Raw genomic sequence first — 17,626 nt, 5'->3', positions numbered from 1 at the left:
AAACTCTACTCTACGTAGAAACAACAAAGAGAGTTAAACTCGAAGAAGAATTTTGACAATCTCTCCGATGTAATAAATTTAATATCCTTTATTAGTTGGGTTATTTGCTTATGTCATTCAGTGTCTAAATAGGAAAGTAATTGCTTACTAAAAAATAAAGATTATGTGATTATCTTATTTTTATATAAAGATGGAATAGAAATAGAAGTCTAGATTCATTGTACTATAACTTATTGAGATGTGACCCTAACTTAATTCATATAAATAGAAGATTATACATGGTAAGGGGACCGTGTTTTGTAATATCTCCTTCAAAAATATTATCTTCCAAAAGAAGATGTCATCCAATTGACTATTTGAATATGTTTAACTTTTCAAATTATTTAAAACTTCATAAATAAATTATTATAAAATTATTTTGAACAAACATCATTTATTAATCATAAAAAAAAGAGAAAAATATCCTTGTTATAAAAAAGCAACTAGAAGCGTGCAAAAGATGTTGTCAAACTAAATATAAAACTGAAATAAAATGTCATCATATATATAGTCAAATAAAAATAATAATAATAATTTGAGACAAAAACGGATAAAGCTAAAACGATAGCAATGTCATCGTAACTCTATGCCCTTTAACAGTCATTTGTCCCACAACTGTCACGATCACCTGTGTCTATACACATAAAAGTAGAGGAATGAGTAATAATAACACTCAATAAGTAGAAGACTCAACTAATAACTTTTACTGAATTTTTCAAAATACCCTTATGATCTCCTTAAAATGTCATCATATATGTAGTGAAATAAAAATAATAATAATAGTTTGAGACAAAAATTGATAAAGCTAAAACGATAACAATGTCGTCGTAACTTTATGCCTTTTAACAGTCATTGTCCCACAGCTGTCACGATTACTTGTACCTACACACATAAAAATAGAGGAATGAGTAATAATAACACTCAATAAGTAGAAGACTCAACTAATAACTTTTACTGAATTTTCCAAAATACCCTTAATCTTGACCTATACTATCTTTATCTTCCAGAGTTAGTATTAAACTTCTATGTGGATGATGGCAACTCTTGTATACTGGTACGTGCTGTCGTTGACACCCAAATTAAATCCTAAATTCCTACAACAAAAATGTAGTAAAGAAAAGTAGGGATCGTTCCCTCGAAGAGCTTTGATTAGTATGTCGTCACAAATAAATCGAAACAAATAAATAAAAAGGGGGGTTTTGAAGTGAATGCAAATTATAATGAAAAACACTAATTAAAAATGCAGTAAAATAATCTAAAAGGAATAAATCGATTTAACAAACCTTGGTCTTCGGTCACATCCACCATTGAAACTACGATTGATTATCGAAACAAAATATCAAATTAATTAATTGAATATTCGTTGTGGTATTAAATTTACCTGTCCTTCCTTACGATTAGTTAACAAAAAACATGTATTCCAATTAACCCTTATTGATTAATAATTCGGATACGATCTCGAATTTAATTAAACAACAGCATTACGAATTAGAAAGACCATCGAAGCAAGACAACACAAACGTACGACGTTGTATTTAATCTAGTTGATTATTTTCCTAGGATTTAAAGTTTCTGACGTAGCAAACGATAAACCTAGTTGCCACTTCGATTAGATGGATTGAACAATTACGGATTTAGCACCTAAACTAGCAATAGATTATATTAATTGATAAACTAATTGCGCACCTTAGAAATCAACCAACACAATCATGAAAAATAATTCAGAAAGATAACCAATACTCAAATAATTAAAAGATGCATTAAAGAACAAAAAAAAATCTCACAATCATTGTAGTTCCATGGTTTCAGATCCCTTCAACCAAGATAAATTATTCAGCCACTGTAAACCATATTTTGCTCTCTAATTCTCTAATTACAATGGTTGATAATTCTCAAATAAAAATAAGAGTATATATATTGCATTCCTACTAAAAATCTAGAAATTGAAAGTGAATCTTAATCTCCTAATCCAACCAAGCAAAGTGATACATATCTTCCCAAAAAGAAAGGAAAAGATATGTATTTTTAATGTATATCCTTCTTCCAAAAATATCCTTCCTTATCTAGCTCAATTAATCCTCTTTTCCAGCTAGTGATTATCTCTTTCCTAGGAAGCAAATCTTAATATTTTATGGACTCTTGCAGCTGATCTGGGCGTTCAGATCTGTTTTCCGAATTCTGCTCTCATCTTTCACGTGCCCACGCCGAGTCTGCATTACGAAAATTTCAGATTAATAGATCTGCTTCAGTTTTTCATCTTTTTGGCCCAACTTATTCCAAAAATGCTCAAAGCTTCCTAAATGCAAAAAGATAAGTAATTCCATTAGATTGAATCAAATTTCCACACAACGCAATGGAATTATAAATCAAAATACTAACAATTAATGGCCTTATCATATACTATCTCTATGTTTATATTGTACTCTAGAAAATCTCTAGGTTGTACGTTATAACTCTCGAATCGAATTATGTCCCGTTCAGTTACTGAGGAATCACTCCTCATGGATTCTTATCTGATGTGACTATACATAACTCAATAAAAGCATTTGAATTTGGAAACTATAATTAAAATTGTATATAAGCCAATTGGACTAGATCGAATATAAAGACTTGACACTTCGAGCTATTTGAGTTATCTCTCTATTCCATTACGTTAAACTGTATCTCAACTAGATTTACTACATGCAAGTACCTTATTATAGGTCTGGTGTCCTACCATGGATATGCTCTACTGTTGGCAGTGTAGGGAATGTGTAATACCCTCAGATATATTTCAGGGGCAATTACGTCTTTTGACCCTGTTTGAAAATATTTCCAATTGTATGTGTGTTTTGAGATATATATAAAAGTAAAATAATAATAATAATAATATAATAATAATATATTGAAAAAAAAAAAAAAGAAAAGGAAGAGAAAAGTCAATAACCTGCTCCCTTTACCTTTTGCTTTTTTTTTCTTTTTTCCATCGTTCTTTCGTCTCTTCCAGAGAAGAAGACAATCTTCTTCCTTTCTTTGCTGCACAGTGAGTAATTTGGAAGGCTTTTGGAAGATAAATAAGAAAAAGAAAAAGAAGAGGAAGCATTTGGAAGCTTTGGTAACCAAAGATCTCCTTCTTTTCCCTTTTATCTATGTTTATATGCATGTTATGTGATTATGCTAGTGTGTTTTGGTATTGATTTAAAGTGGTCTTGGTGATAAAGGAAGCAAAACAAAGAGAAGGAAATCAATTTGCAAAGATCTGACTTGAAACAAGGTAAGGGGAATCATTATTGATATGTTGCATGTTTTAAGCTTTTGATTCCTCGGATCTATGTTATAAATGGTGATTTTGAAGTTGAGGAATGTTGTTTTGCCATCTGGGATGTCTATGTGTGTGATTTGGTTTAAGGCAGAGAGTTGCATGATATTTACAGTTTTTGCCACTGAGTTCGTCCCATGTTTTGGCTGCCTTATTGAATGAATTATGAGTGCTATTATATCTTGTTGGAAAGCTCTTTGAATACTCTTTCCAATGATATATAGCTTGTATGAATTAGAGATCATTTGGACTGTTAAAGATTGTATAAACCGAAAGGACTGTTTTACTAAAGAAAAACAGGGGAGGCAGTTTTTGCCACTGACTTTATCTGCTGTTTTGACTGACTGATTGAATGAATTATGAGTGCTATTATAGCTTGTTAGAAAGATCTTGGAATCCTCTTTTCAACGATATATAGTTTGTATGAATTAGAAACCATTTGGGCTGTTAAATTGTATAAAAAGTATGCTGCCCTGCTAAATGTCTGTTCTGTGAACAGTATTTCGTAATTTTATCACTGAGTTTAGCTCACGTTTTGACTGCCTTATCTATTGAATTATGAGTGCTATTATAGGTCGTTGGAAAGCTCTTTGAATCCTCTTTCCAATGATATATAGCTTGTATGAATTAGAAACCGTTTGGGATGTTAAATTGTATGAAAAAGAAGGTTGCCCTGTTAAATGACTGTTTTGTGAACAGTGTTTTGCAATTTTGGGCAGGAAAGAAAGAAGGAAAGAAAGAAAGAAAGAAAGAAAAGGAAGAAGAAAGGAAAAGAAAGGAAAGGAAAGGAAACAAAAGAAGGAAAGAAAAAGAAAGAAAAATAAGAAAAAGAATTTAGGACTCAAGATTTAGGGGTTGTCCCAAGAGTAATGTCTGGTGAGTTATGAATAAAATTAAATGGAAGCAAATGTAGTAAAATATAAGACCCGTATGTATGCTATAAACTATGAGGGGGCACTTTACACTACACCGCCCGCAGTAGGGCACGTCCGCAGTAGGACACGTCCGTAGTAGGACATAGACCCCCAGTAGGGTCCGCTCGCAGTAGAGCATGCTCGCAGTAGAGCTTAATTCAGAGTCAGAAATAGTGTAGTGAAAGAAAAAGAGCTTGAGCTTAAAAAAAAAAACAAGTGCCAAATCCCTATAGTTAGCTTCCAGAAAGTATTAAATAGACACCAGATGGGACAAAGTATAACCCAAATAGTAAAGAGTGAACTAAATTACCCCCTCAATCTCTTATAGAGGTTAGGATGTGGGGTTGAGTCCCAAAAGTGAGTTAGAATAGGAAAAAGGGATAGTTTACTTAATTTTTCCCCTTACTGAGTGTTCTTATCACTCACTCCCTTTTCTTTCCTGATTGCAGGTACAGGTGATCGAGGTAGCTGCGAGGCAGGGTCAGGTCAGCGTAGGTAGATCCGGCTGGAGCAGGTTATCTCTGGTTTATATTACATGCATACAGTGGCATGTTTTTATCGACTTTTGACTTTTTGAGATTATGGTACAGTTGCATATGATTACTCCTTGTTTTCAGATGCTTTCAGATGAGTTTTCATATGAGTATATGCATCTTTTGTTCGCTTCCAGATTTACAGTTTTCTTGGAATACTTTCTAAACACTTTTAATGATGCATTTATTTTAAAGTATTTAAAAAAAAAAATAGATGCTACGAATATTAATTCGTAATATTTCTCCTTCGATGGATAGTACTTCTAGGGAGGGATGTTACAGAATGTGTACTTACGATATCTCCTTATAATGATCTTATGATGTCTAGCATGCATGCATTGTGAGCCTTAACTTAACTTGGCCCGTTCTCGCTTCCACCTAAAAAATGTATCTCGTGTTATTTTATGACTTAACTTTTAAGCATGTAGGATACTATTACAAACTTGAGATGTCTGTATTGTCACTCAGGTTAACCCTTAAATCCTAGTGTAGTTCTCTTGCTCTTACTTTCTTCTACCCTATATATGCAAGCATATAGCTTTTGACACACAAGAGTATGTCTCTTTTTCCTCACATATGACTATTCCTCCTCGTGGCCTTTACTTGTGTGTTATTTTTTTATATACACGAGCATGTGCCTTACTAACACAAGTGTGTGCCCCTTTAGATAATTGAAACACTTTCCTCTCTAAAACTCATCTCAAATGTGTCACTTTGTAGGGGTATTTTGGTCACTTCACCCCTACAAAGGAACTCTACATGTCTTAATTGATCGTTTACCGGTCAACGATGTTTAATGTTCACTGGAACATCGACAAACCCCATCTGAAATCTAGACATTGAGCAAATGGTCGTGTGTCTCATACCACATGATCATGTGTCAATTTCATAAATGCACAAATCGACTGTAAACTTTACCCTAAACATCCCTACATGCTTCCTAGCTATTAGGATCTATCTCCTAGGCATCTAACTTTATCACAACAAGCATTATAATCATATAATAACATTATATGTCATCAAGAAGATATCCATAATAGACAAGGTGTATCTACTAAGGGTAAACATATCTCAAAGCATTAATACACCACTCAATTAGGTTTACCTACGCATTGCCATCACCATTCATGCTATATCAAGTCAAACTAAGAATAAACAATATATAACTTCTGATAAATTCTAAATCTCATTCTTGTTAACCCTAACGACAACTTGTATTAATTTAACCATCATAACATTGACAAAACATCTTTATTTTTCAAATCAAGGCATCCAAATTAACGAATTCAACAACATAATAACCTTAATAGTGAAGATCAATTCAAATTGACAAAGGCTCAGCCTCAATCCACCATTCAATAACTTCCGGAGGAAAAAAGGAATTCCCTCTTACTTGGTGGATAGGCTTACTTTTCTCTAGGATTACCAGAGAGCTCCATTAGAACTACTACATGAAAGCCAGTTGATCAAACTTGAAATCCCTCATTCACTCTCTGAAAAGTTCATATGTTTAAAAGTGAGAATAATATCCCTAAAACTTAACGAATGTGTCTTATATAAGCTTGAAACTTTGTATGTGTGTTTAAGGCATACAGTCATGTGTTACTTAAATTTGAAATTTTACGTAGAATCATCTTATTTAGTTGACATGACAATGAGACATAGGCATGACCTCACTATGCACAATCATATGTCATTGAAAACTCACATTTTGACTTTCAATTTACATTAACTCGTGCATATATTAAATACCCACACATAAAGACTATTTTGGCCTTGTGACATACCTGCAAGTGTTACATGTTTTCAAACAATTCTTTTTATAATTATTATGTTTTAAAAGACATAAATAATATAATCATCGACATAGGTTTTAAAGCAGTGAGTCAAATCACATTAAAAATAATATTATGTTCATTATTTTGTTGTTAACAACTATCTTCACCGACTTGCACCTAAATCATATTTATTGGACTTAGATGTTTTGATGATAATTAAAGCAAAGTTAAAATGTTTAATATTGTCAAAGGAATATCTTAAAACATTACCAACAGGAAGAAATTTGAAAACATGTAGGTATAAACTCAATGCACAACTATGCATGCTTGATTAACACTCGTGCATTGAACAAAATTTCCCCATGCATGTCCCCGTTCATGCCTCTGTAATTTTGACATGTTTCAAATATGCAATGCACGCTCGTCCTTTAGTGTTAAAAGCTTGTGCATCATTTTTTTTTTAAAACTAGTCACAAGGAAGAAGTCTTCATGCTTGTTCCTCGTTTGAAATCAACTTGAGTCAATACAGGCAATAGTCAAACATAAATACACACTCATGCATTAGAATGAGGGACATCTATGCATCATCACCAAAGAGAACTCACAAAGAGTTTTCCTCATACGTAATCGTCGTGCATTAGGAATAAATCAGAGGAAAAGTCAATACACATCTATGATAAGGCTAAGGAAGCCCATGCATAAGCAAAATTTTAGTCATTCAAGACATAATTTGACTTTGGAATTCTGAGAGACTTAAGCATGTAAAGTTATGCATGATTATGTATCGAAATAGGGCGTTTGTACAAGCGTGTGACATGAGAACAAAATAGACCATTAGAGGTCTAACCAAGGTTGACTTTGTTTGAAAAGGAGATTTCCTTGTTAGGGATGATTGTGCATCAAGGAAGCATGCCTATGCATCCTCTTTTTTCAAGTGAAATACGTCCCTTTCGAATATCAACATATACAAATATCTATCCAATGACCCTTTCAACATTTCCAACATCATTTGCCTATATATTGAAACAAATTTAAGTTGGAAAATGTTAGAAAGCTTATTGAATCAATCTACACCCAATTTCTCCTTCTCAAACAAAGTCTCATTTCTCTCACTAAACTCAAACTCATATCTTTGAGAGAATTATTGCATTTAACTTGTGCATTTCCACACTCATATACTTGTATTCAAATCACAATGGGCAAAATCTCATATTAACTATTATATTGGACAAAATCTCAAATAAACTAGTGTAAAGTTTCAAGTGATTTTAATGAAACTTCAAATGGATTGTTTGAAAAAGAAGAGATAGAAGACCTGCACAAGAAAACTCCAAACTACTATAAACACTAAACACTTTGTAATACCCTCAGGTATGTTCCAGGGGTATTTATGTCTTTTAACTTTATTTAGAGATATTTCCCATTTTAAGTACATATATTTGTTTTACATGTATATGTGTGTTTATATATATATATACCTAAAGAAAAAGAAAAAAAAAAAAGAAAAGAAAAGGAAAAAGACAAAGAGAAAAAGAGAAAGAGATAAGACTTTATATATAAAGAGAAAGAGAAGACTTTTCCATCATTTCCGTCCATATTCCAGCAGCCACCATTCTTTATGCTTTTTCTTTGCTTTCTTGAAGAAAAAGGAAGGATTTGAAGGAGTTTGGAAGATAAGAAAGAAAAGGAAGCACTTGGAAGCTTTGGTAACCAAAGATCTCCTTCCTTTCCCTTTCATCTATGTTTATTTGCATGTTATGTGAATATGTTAGTGTGTTTTGGTATTGATTTAAAGTGGTCTTGGTGATAAAGGAAGCAAAACAAAGAGAAGGAAGCCAACTTGCAAAGATTTGACTTGAAACAAGGTAAGGGATATCATCCTTGATATGTGACATGTTTTAGGCTTTTGGTTCCTTGGATCTATGTTATAAATGATGATTTTGATGTTGAGGAATATTGTTTTGCCATTTGGGATGTCTATGTATGTGATTTTGTTCATGACAGAAAGTTGTATAATATTTACAGTTTTTGCCACTGAGTTCGTCCCATGTTTTGGCTGCCTTATTTGATTAATTATGAGTGCTATTATATCTTGTTGGAAAGCTCTTTGAATCCTCTTTCCAACGATATATACCTTGTATGAATTAGAGATTATTTGGACTGTTAAATATTGTATAAACCAAAAGGACTGTTTTATCAAATAAACAGAGGAGGCAGTTTTGCCACTGCTTTCATCTCACGTTTTTACTATCTTATATAAGGATTTATGAGTGTTATTATATCTTGTTGGAAAGCTCTTTGAATTATCTTTTCAGTGATATATAGCTTGTATGAATTGGGGATCATTTGGATTATTAAATATTGCACGAACCACAAGGACTGCTTTATCAAATAAACAGAGGAGGCAGTTTTTGCCACTGACTTTATCTGCTGTTTTGACTGCCTGATTGAATGAATTATGAGTGTTATTATAGCTTGTTAGAAAGCTCTTTGAATCCTCTTTTCAACGATATATAGCTTGTATGAATTAGGAATCGTTTGGACTGTGAAATTGTATGACAAAGAAGACTGCCCTGTCAAATAAACAGGGTTGTAAACAGTATTTCACAGTTTGGAAAGGAAAAGAAAGAAAAGAAAGGAAAGGAAAAGAAAAGAAAGGAAAGGAAAAAAAAATAAGAGAAAAAGAAAAGAAAGAAAAGCAAGAAAAGGTTGAGACTCAAGATTCAAGGGTCATCCCAAGAGTAATATCTGGTGAGTTATAAATAAATTTAGATAGAAGCAAAATTAGTAAGATATATGACTCGCATGCATGCTATAAACTATGAGGGGGTACTTTACACTACACCGCCCGCAGTAGCGCACGTCCGCAGTAGGACATGTCCGTAGTAGGATATAGACCCCCAGTAGGGTCCGTTCGCAGTAGAGCTCAATTCAGATTCAGAAATGGTGTAGTGAAAGAAAGAAAGAGAGCTCGAGCTTAGAAAAGTGTCAAATCCTTATAGTTAGCTTCCAGAAAGTATCAAATAGACACCAGATGGGATAAAGTATGACCCAAATAGTAAAAAGTGAACTAAATTACTCCCTCAATCTCTTATAGAGGTTAAAATGTGAGGTTGAGTCCTAAAAGTGAGTTAGAACAGGAAAAAAAGATAGTTTACTTGATTCTTTCCCCTTACTGAGTGTTCTTATCACTCACTCCCTTTTCTTTCCTGATTACAGGTACAAGTGATCGAGGTAGCTGCGAGGTAGAGTCAGGTCAGCGTAGGTAGATCCGATTAGAGCAGGTTATCTCTGGTTTATATTACATGCATACAGTGGTATGTTCTTGTCGACTTTTAACTTTTTGAGATTATGGTACAGTTGCATATGATTACTCTCTGTTTTCAGATGAGTTTTCATATGAGTATATACATCTTTTGTTCGCTTCCAGATTTTCAGTTTTCTTGGAATACTTCCTAAACACTTTTAATGATGCGTTTATTTTAAAGTATTTTTAAAAAGAAAAAATAGACGCTACAAATATTAATTCGTAACATTTCTCCTTCGGTAGGTAGTACTTCTAGGGAGGGATGTTACACTCAACATTAAAATCATCATTTATAACATAGATCTAAGGAACCAAAAGCCTAAAACATGTCACATATCAAAGATGATATCCCTTACCTTGTTTCAAGCCAAATCTTTGCAAGTTGGCTTCCTTCTCTTTGTTTTGCTTCCTTTATCACCAAGACCACTTTAAATCAATACCAAAACACTAACATATTCACATAACATGTATATAAACATAGATGAAAGGGAAAGGAAGGAGATCTTTGGTTACCAAAGCTTCCAAGTGCTTCCTTTTCTTTTCTTATCTTCCAAACTCCTTCAAATCCTTTCTTTTTCTTCTAGAAAGCAAAGAAAAAGCATGAAGAATGGTGGCTGCTGGATTATGGACGAAAATGATGGAAAAGTCTTCTCTTTCTCTTTATATATAAAGCCTTATCTCTTTCTCTTTTTCTCTTTGTCTTTTTCCTTTTCTTTTCTTTTTTTTTTTTCTTTTTCTTTAGGTGTATATATATATATATATATATATATATATATATATATATATATATATATATATATATATATATATATATATATATATATATATATATAAACACACATATACATGTAAAACAAATATATGTACTTAAAATGGGAAATATCTCTAAATAGAGTCAAAAGACATAAATACCCCTGGAACTTACCTGAGGGTATTATATTGAGGAATATTGTTTTGCCATTTGGGATGTCTATGTATGTGATTTTGTTCATGGCAGAAAGTTGTATAATATTTACAGTTTTTGCCATTGAGTTCGTCCCATGTTTTGGCTGCCTTATTTGATGAATTATGAGTGCTATTATATCTTGTTGGAAAGCTCTTTGAATCCTCTTTCCAACGATATATACCTTGTATGAATTAGGAACCATTTGGACTGTGAAATTGTATAAAAAAAGAAGGCTGTCCTGTCAAATGAATAGGGTTGTGAACAGTATTTCACAGTTTGGAAAGGAAAAGAAAGAAAAGAAAGGAAGGGAAAAGAAAAGAAAGGAAAGGAAAGGAAAAAAAAGAAAAGAAAGAAAAGCAAGAAAAGGTTGGGACTCAAGATTCAAGGGTCGTCTCAAGAGTAATGTCTGGTGAGTTATGAATAAATTTAAATGGAAGCAAAATTAGTAAGATATAAGACTCGCATGCATGCTATAAACTATGAGGGGCACTTTACACTACACCACCCGCAGTAGCGCACATCCGCAGTAGGATACGTCCGTAGTAGGACATAGACCCCCAGTAGGGTCTGCTCGTAGTAGAGCTCAATTCAGATTCATAAATGGTGTAGTGAAAGAAAGAAAGAGAGCTCGAGCTTAGAAAAGTGTCAAATCCCTATAGTTAGCTTCTAGAAAGTATCAAATAGACACCAGATGAGATAAAGTATGACCCAAATAGTAAAGAGTAAACTAAATTACCCCCTCAATCTCTTGTAGAGGTTATGATGTAAGGTTGAGTCCCAAAAGTGAGTTAGAACAGGAAAAAAAAGATAGTTTACTTGATTCTTTCCCCTTACTGAGTGTTTTTATCACTCACTCCCTTTTCTTTCCTGATTGCAGGTACAGATGATCGAGGTAGCTGCGAGGCAGGGTCAGGTCAGCGTAGGTAGATCCGATTGGAGCAGGTTATCTCTGGTTTATATTACATGCATACAGTGACATGTTCTTGTCGACTTTTGACTTTTTGAGATTATGGTACAGTTGCATATAATTACTCTCTATTTTCAGATACTTTCAGATGAGTTTTCATATGAGTATATACATCTTTTGTTAGTTTTCAGATTTTCAGTTTTCTTAGAATACTTCCTAAATACTTTTAATGATGCGTTTATTTTAAAGTATTTTTAAAAAGAAAAAAAATAGACGCTCCGAATATTAATTTGTAACATTTCTCCTTCGGTGGGTAGTACTTCTAGGGAGGGATGTTACACACTTTCTATCCCTTATCTCTTTATTTTTAAATTATGATTAAAAATTTTAAAAAATCATATTCACTCACTTTTAGAATCATACTTGTCATTAGGGTATTTTCAATATTGATGATTCAATGTACTTTTTGTTAGTTCAATTTCTATTTTCAACACGCTCAAATGAATAAGGCTACCGGATCAATATGCTAATTAGACACTGATTTAGTTATAATTCACAAAATAGTATTTAGATGATAGACAAATTTGATATATGGTTATACAATTAATATTATTTTTGGAAAATTCAAAACTCATATATATCATAAAATGACATTATGCCTTATTTTGCTATGGTTTAATTCAACATAAGAAAAAATAAATATTACACATGAAGTTGGAATCCAACAAATGAGACAATTGATTAGATAACATCACCTAATTTATATGATATGGTAGTTAAATAATTTATAAAACAATAAAACTATGTTTATCCACTTTGAGTGTATAAATATATACACACTTATATGTATCATCACGTGATTGAATGATTTTGAATTAAAGATAAAACAATACTCAATCATATGATAACACATATAAGTATGTATATATTTATATACTTAAAGTGAGTACGTATAATATTATTCGTTATAAAATAAATGCCTTATTCATTGGAATACACGTAACATTATTAATATTAAATGACCATACATATGTAACCCTCATTTATATAAATAACAATAAAAATATTATTTACAATAATAATATATGTGTGCATATTTTAGTATATAATTATATACACAGATGATGTGTCATTATATGATTATCAAATCACATGATGAAATAACTTTTGTGTATTTAATTATATAATCCAAAATGTATACAAACAATTTTTTTTTGTAATAAAGAAACCTTACTTGCATTAGAGTGCCCCTTTAAAGTTAAATCGACTACACAAGCAGATAAAACCCTAAATTTAGTGATTGTACCCACAATGATTGTATCAAGTCAATCAAGAGTTTAATCTTCAAATGTCATTGAAAGGATTTCAACCCTTCCTCTTAGTGCACACATGACATTGATGGTAATTTTATCTCATCCTCTAGGTGATCCACCAGTCCATGGTAGTTAAATTGTGTATCGTATCATATATAAAAAATCTAATTTTTTTATATTATGTATTGAGTATCGTATGATATAGTTTTTAAACAATAAAAAAAATATAATTGACAAATTATCATTTTAAAAAACATCACAAATATCATTAAAAATTTCATATATACTCATATTATATTATCATTTTTTTTAAAAAGTGTATTGATAATATGTATCATATCATAAAATATATTTATTTTATTATATTAATTTAATATATTTTATGATATGTATTATTTTTTATATGTGTCGTATCATATCGAAAAATAAGTATGTACAAACCATCAATTTATCAGCATCTTCTTTAACAAAACGTTTACTAAAATTTAGAGGTCCGTTATTAGCGTGGTCTGGGTGGTGTAGTTGGTTATCACGCTAGTCTCACACACTAGAGGTCCCCGGTTCGAACCCGGGCTCAGACAAAATTTTGCCTACTTTTCTTTTTCCAAAAATAGCAGAAGCCTTCTTCATTTTAATTAAATTTCTTTTGTCCGAAAATTACAGTTCACATCACAACTAACCGTTTATCTGTAAAAACGCTTTCACTGCCCATAACAATTCTGATATCAATTTCTTCGTCTCACAGAGTCCACAACTTCGAATTCGACTATTTTGCTCCTTCTTTCCTTCACTCTAGGTTTCGATACAACTGAAATTAGTAATCAAATGGATTGGGGAAACGTAACTGCAGAAGATCTGATCGACGCGCTCCGTGAGGTTGACTGGTCAAATCCGCCCCGTCCTCTCTCCGAATTCTTCTCCAGATTCACCCTCCCCCGATCATCTGCCAAATGGAACAGCCGACTAAAATGCAATCTCTACTAGTACGATCATTTTTGCTTTTATGTTAATCGTGTTTCTTGTTCAGCTCAGATATTTTAATGTTCTGGATTCAATCGCTTTGGTTTCTGATCGTCGTTTAATAGGTTTCCGTAAGAAATTAAACTTAATTAGGTCGTGTAGAGAGTTGTGAAGTTACCTATTGCATGCAAAGTAATTTGAAGATTATGGCTTAATTTCGTTGATTTTTTTTTAATGAATCGTATTATTTCTGATATAAATCTGTATTATCAGCTTCCATGCTGGGGATCCCTTGCAGAGTAAATGGAAAAATTATTTTCGGATTGTAGATTTCTGATCGCTTTTACCGTAGTTGAGTTGATACTCGTATAACTCGGTATTTTTAATGGTTATCCTCAAAATGGTGGTTTAGGTGTGTGTGGTGTGTTGTACTTTATTTTATTAACAAATGGATGCATGATTAAAAATTCAAGAGACGTTACACTTTCTTTGTTTTTACCAGTGGTTTGATATTTCATTAGCCTTAAAATTAACTATAACCTTTACATGTTTTTGCAGCTACCGAACAAACTACTTCATCATGATTATTTTTATTCTGGGTGAGTGGAGAATATAGCCTTAGTTCATCATTTATTCTGTTCTATTCATGTGTCTATTTTGTTCTCAACTGTGTTTTTCAAACTTCAGGATTGGGTTTCCTCAGAAGGCCGCTTGCTATTGTTGCTGCTATTTTGACAGCGCTTAGCATTGCATTTCTGAATGACAGGTAAGCTGTTTCACACCTGCTATCTTTCAGTAAGCATTGCATTTTCATACCTCCATGAGATGCAATTTAGTAATGGTCTGAGTCTGGAGGTGCAGAAATAACTTGGTTAAAAATTTTGTAAATGAGATGTATGTTGGGTTCTACAATTATATTTTGTTCCTGTCAACAAATAAATTTATGTTTTTTAATGTCCCCGTTAACTTAGTCATTTGATAAAAAGATTGTAATTTTCCAAATCCTTTTGGTTCTGAGTGAGCTATGTCTGTTGGGAAGATTCTTAATATGGAAGAACTTCAACTACAAGTGCAACAAACATACTCTTGTACCTAAATATTTAATCCCATGCCTATTGTGTGGAAACAATAAATTTAGTGTCTCATGTGTGAGGGTTTTGACTGAGAGGATAAAGTGTTTTAATTGGGATTAGTCTTAAGCTTAAATATAACCTATTTGAGAAAAGGAATGATGTTCGTGTACTTTCTTGTCAATGGCTAGTGTTTTCCTCCACACCTATGGTTGTTAAGAATTTTTTGTACAGCTTTGCAGGCACTTTCAGTGAGAAGGTTACAAGAACTGTGAGACAATTCTCTCCACATCTAGCTGCCAAGATGAGGCCTCCTCTTACGTAAGTTCATTTTGTTGTTATTTTGCTTCAGAGTGTCTGGAATTGCTCTTTATTAATACTTTTATTGTTTCCAGACCGGTGATTCGTGGACGTCCATCAGCTAAAAGGGCAATTCACATATGTGGTCGGCCTCGTTGGGTGATCGTCTTGATATTTTCTTCTGGTATTTAAAATTTTATTTTATTTTTTCCTTTTAGAATAAACTGATGCGAACTTATCTAGTTCTTGACTCGATGTAGTATTAAATATCAACTGATTGTAATTCTTCCCCTTTTAGTGAGTTTCATCCTTTGGTATGTTTCCTGTGGTCTATTGACTGTCCTATGGGCACTTGCTATTGGACTTCTTGGTATGTTGACCACTAACCTTTTGCATTTTTTTTTTCCCTTTAGATTTTTTTATATTAACTATATCTCTCTCTTCCATAGCCACTATCCTCCATGCAAGTTTAAGAACACCTAATTTGAAGGCACGTTTAAATACATTTCGGGAGGAATTCCGTGCAGTTTGGCGCAATTATAGCGAACTGTAGTGATGTGAGCTCTATAGGAAGCGAGTATTTGCATTGTAAGATTATTGTATTTTCATTTAATTTATGGTCTTTATATTGAACATTTCTAACTACACTAGTTGTTATCATATCATCGGCAGTTGCTGTTGTTATAAGTTTCTTTTCTGTTGCATGGTAGTTTAACATCCTGTTATTCTTGTTATACTTCGTATAATTCAGCTATTTGTTACTGAATTAGATTTTTTTTGTTTTTAATAGTTCTCCATAAATTTAATGGAAGATTGTTCATATGAAGGAAATATTAAGGGTTTATAAATTCAAGTAGGTTTATAATTTGGATCAATTTTTTAATTATAAGTCAATTGAGATTTTTAATGGACTTTCGATGGTAGTTTATACTGTGTACTCGGCATAAAAGGTTTAAATTTGAATATTAAATTTCTTGTCCCTAAATTAAATTGAGTTCAAAGTGGCAGTCTGCTTTTGTCTGTTGCGAAGTAGTTAAGATGAACGTTGTCTGGATGCAGTTAAGATAAATAGGATATTAATTTGCTTTTTATGTGCTTTTATTTTTTATTTGACTGAGTTGTATAATCTCTGTTTGGTAATATTGACATGTTTTAATCTATGTAAATTAATATCATTGCGTACAAACGTAATCATTCATCTTGATACACCAATTCCATTTAGTGCACCTACTAGATGCGTTTTAGGAACCATGACTCAGATATATAGAGGTTAAACAGTCCATTTGTAACAATCATCTTATATTTTAGATATAAACTGCACAGGTCATACCAATTAATGGCATTGTCTGTCCATTTAATAAATTTTCCCTCTAAAACCATTCCTATACTAGCATTGACTACAGATGGAGGAAATGTGTTTTTGCGACTTAAGCTATAGTTCTATTAATATATGCTAGAATATCTCAGTCATGAAGTGCGGAAGTTTGAGCCTAAGATTGTTAACATTGTAGAAATATTAATTGTTTAATTTTCCATTATTTTTTCTCCAATTAATAGCACTTGTTTTAACAGCTTTTGCTTTTTTTTTTTTGGTAGGGATTGAATTTTCCATTGTGAAGCTTCTACATCTCCTCTTTTCTGGATTGAGCTTTAATTGCTGCTGTTGCTATAAAATAATTATCGTAGCAGGACTAGATTTCTCAGCTGAAGCTGCCAATATTTGCAGGTCCACCAGAAGGCTGTGAATTGCCAGGACCCTTTGTTTTTGTAAAGCAGACCTTTTCCGGATGCTTTTAACTGTACCAAAAAATTAAAAAAAAAAAAAATTGTAGAATTCTCAGGCAGGTTCTTGTTATTGCCACTGCCAGCAGTCGACATCTATGAAGCAGGGATGTTCTGTACTGAACCATGCATGACTTTTCTGACTATCGTAGCCGTTTTTGATCTTCATTTAAACTTAATAATTGAAACGTTGGGCTCATTTCAAGGTTTAAACAATGATGATGTGGGGGCTTTTTCTTTCATTAATGTTATGCACATGCAGTTTTGAGTATTCAGATGATGTGTTATTATACAATCGAATATTATTTTATTTTTGATTCAAAATCATGAGGTTTGCTTAAAGATACAACTTATTGAACGCATATTATATTGAATTAAAATAGGCCATAGGACTTATTTCTAAGCGAAGTTTGTTGTATTTCTAAATTGATATTTGTTAAATATTATCTGGTAAAATTATTATTTAATTAATAATATAT

At 32.4% G+C, this 17,626-nt stretch overlaps 1 protein-coding gene and 1 non-coding gene across 3 annotated transcripts; both read left to right on the top strand.

The window, feature by feature from the left end:
• The first annotated feature begins 13,542 nt into the window (after positions 1–13,542).
• TRNAV-CAC lies at positions 13,543–13,616 on the top strand. Its single transcript has one exon. It is a non-coding gene; the product is annotated as a tRNA-Val (tRNA).
• Positions 13,617–13,662: 46 nt separating this feature from the next.
• LOC123201980 (PRA1 family protein A1-like) lies at positions 13,663–17,389 on the top strand. Of its 2 annotated transcripts, XM_044617669.1 has the most exons (8): positions 13,664–14,018; positions 14,554–14,594; positions 14,683–14,761; positions 15,300–15,386; positions 15,461–15,549; positions 15,664–15,735; positions 15,815–15,953; positions 16,962–17,389. In XM_044617669.1, exons 1-7 carry the CDS (start codon positions 13,861–13,863, stop codon positions 15,916–15,918), a joined length of 630 nt encoding a protein of 209 aa, XP_044473604.1. In that variant the 5' UTR covers positions 13,664–13,860; the 3' UTR covers positions 15,919–15,953; positions 16,962–17,389. The 2 variants fall into 2 exon arrangements, with proteins under 2 accessions (XP_044473605.1, XP_044473604.1); XM_044617670.1 differs by lacking the exons at positions 15,664–15,735; positions 15,815–15,953 and having other exon boundaries at positions 13,663–14,018.
• The last annotated feature ends 237 nt before the right edge of the window (positions 17,390–17,626 follow it).

This window comes from Mangifera indica, chromosome 18 (genome assembly GCF_011075055.1).
Source record: "Mangifera indica cultivar Alphonso chromosome 18, CATAS_Mindica_2.1, whole genome shotgun sequence".
Taxonomy (NCBI): Eukaryota; Viridiplantae; Streptophyta; class Magnoliopsida; order Sapindales; family Anacardiaceae; genus Mangifera; species Mangifera indica.
This window is presented reverse-complemented; position numbering and strand designations above follow the sequence as displayed.

Excerpts from the sequence above, each read along its gene's own strand:
- LOC123201980 (XM_044617669.1), top strand. The coding sequence starts at position 13,861 with ATGGATTGGGGAAACGTAACTGCAGAAGATCTGATCGACGCGCTCCGT. Across the intron at positions 14,595-14,682 it reads CATGATTATTTTTATTCTGG|GATTGGGTTTCCTCAGAAGG; the intron begins GTGAGTGGAGAA and ends TTCAAACTTCAG. Across the intron at positions 15,736-15,814 it reads ACTTGCTATTGGACTTCTTG|CCACTATCCTCCATGCAAGT; the intron begins GTATGTTGACCA and ends TCTCTTCCATAG.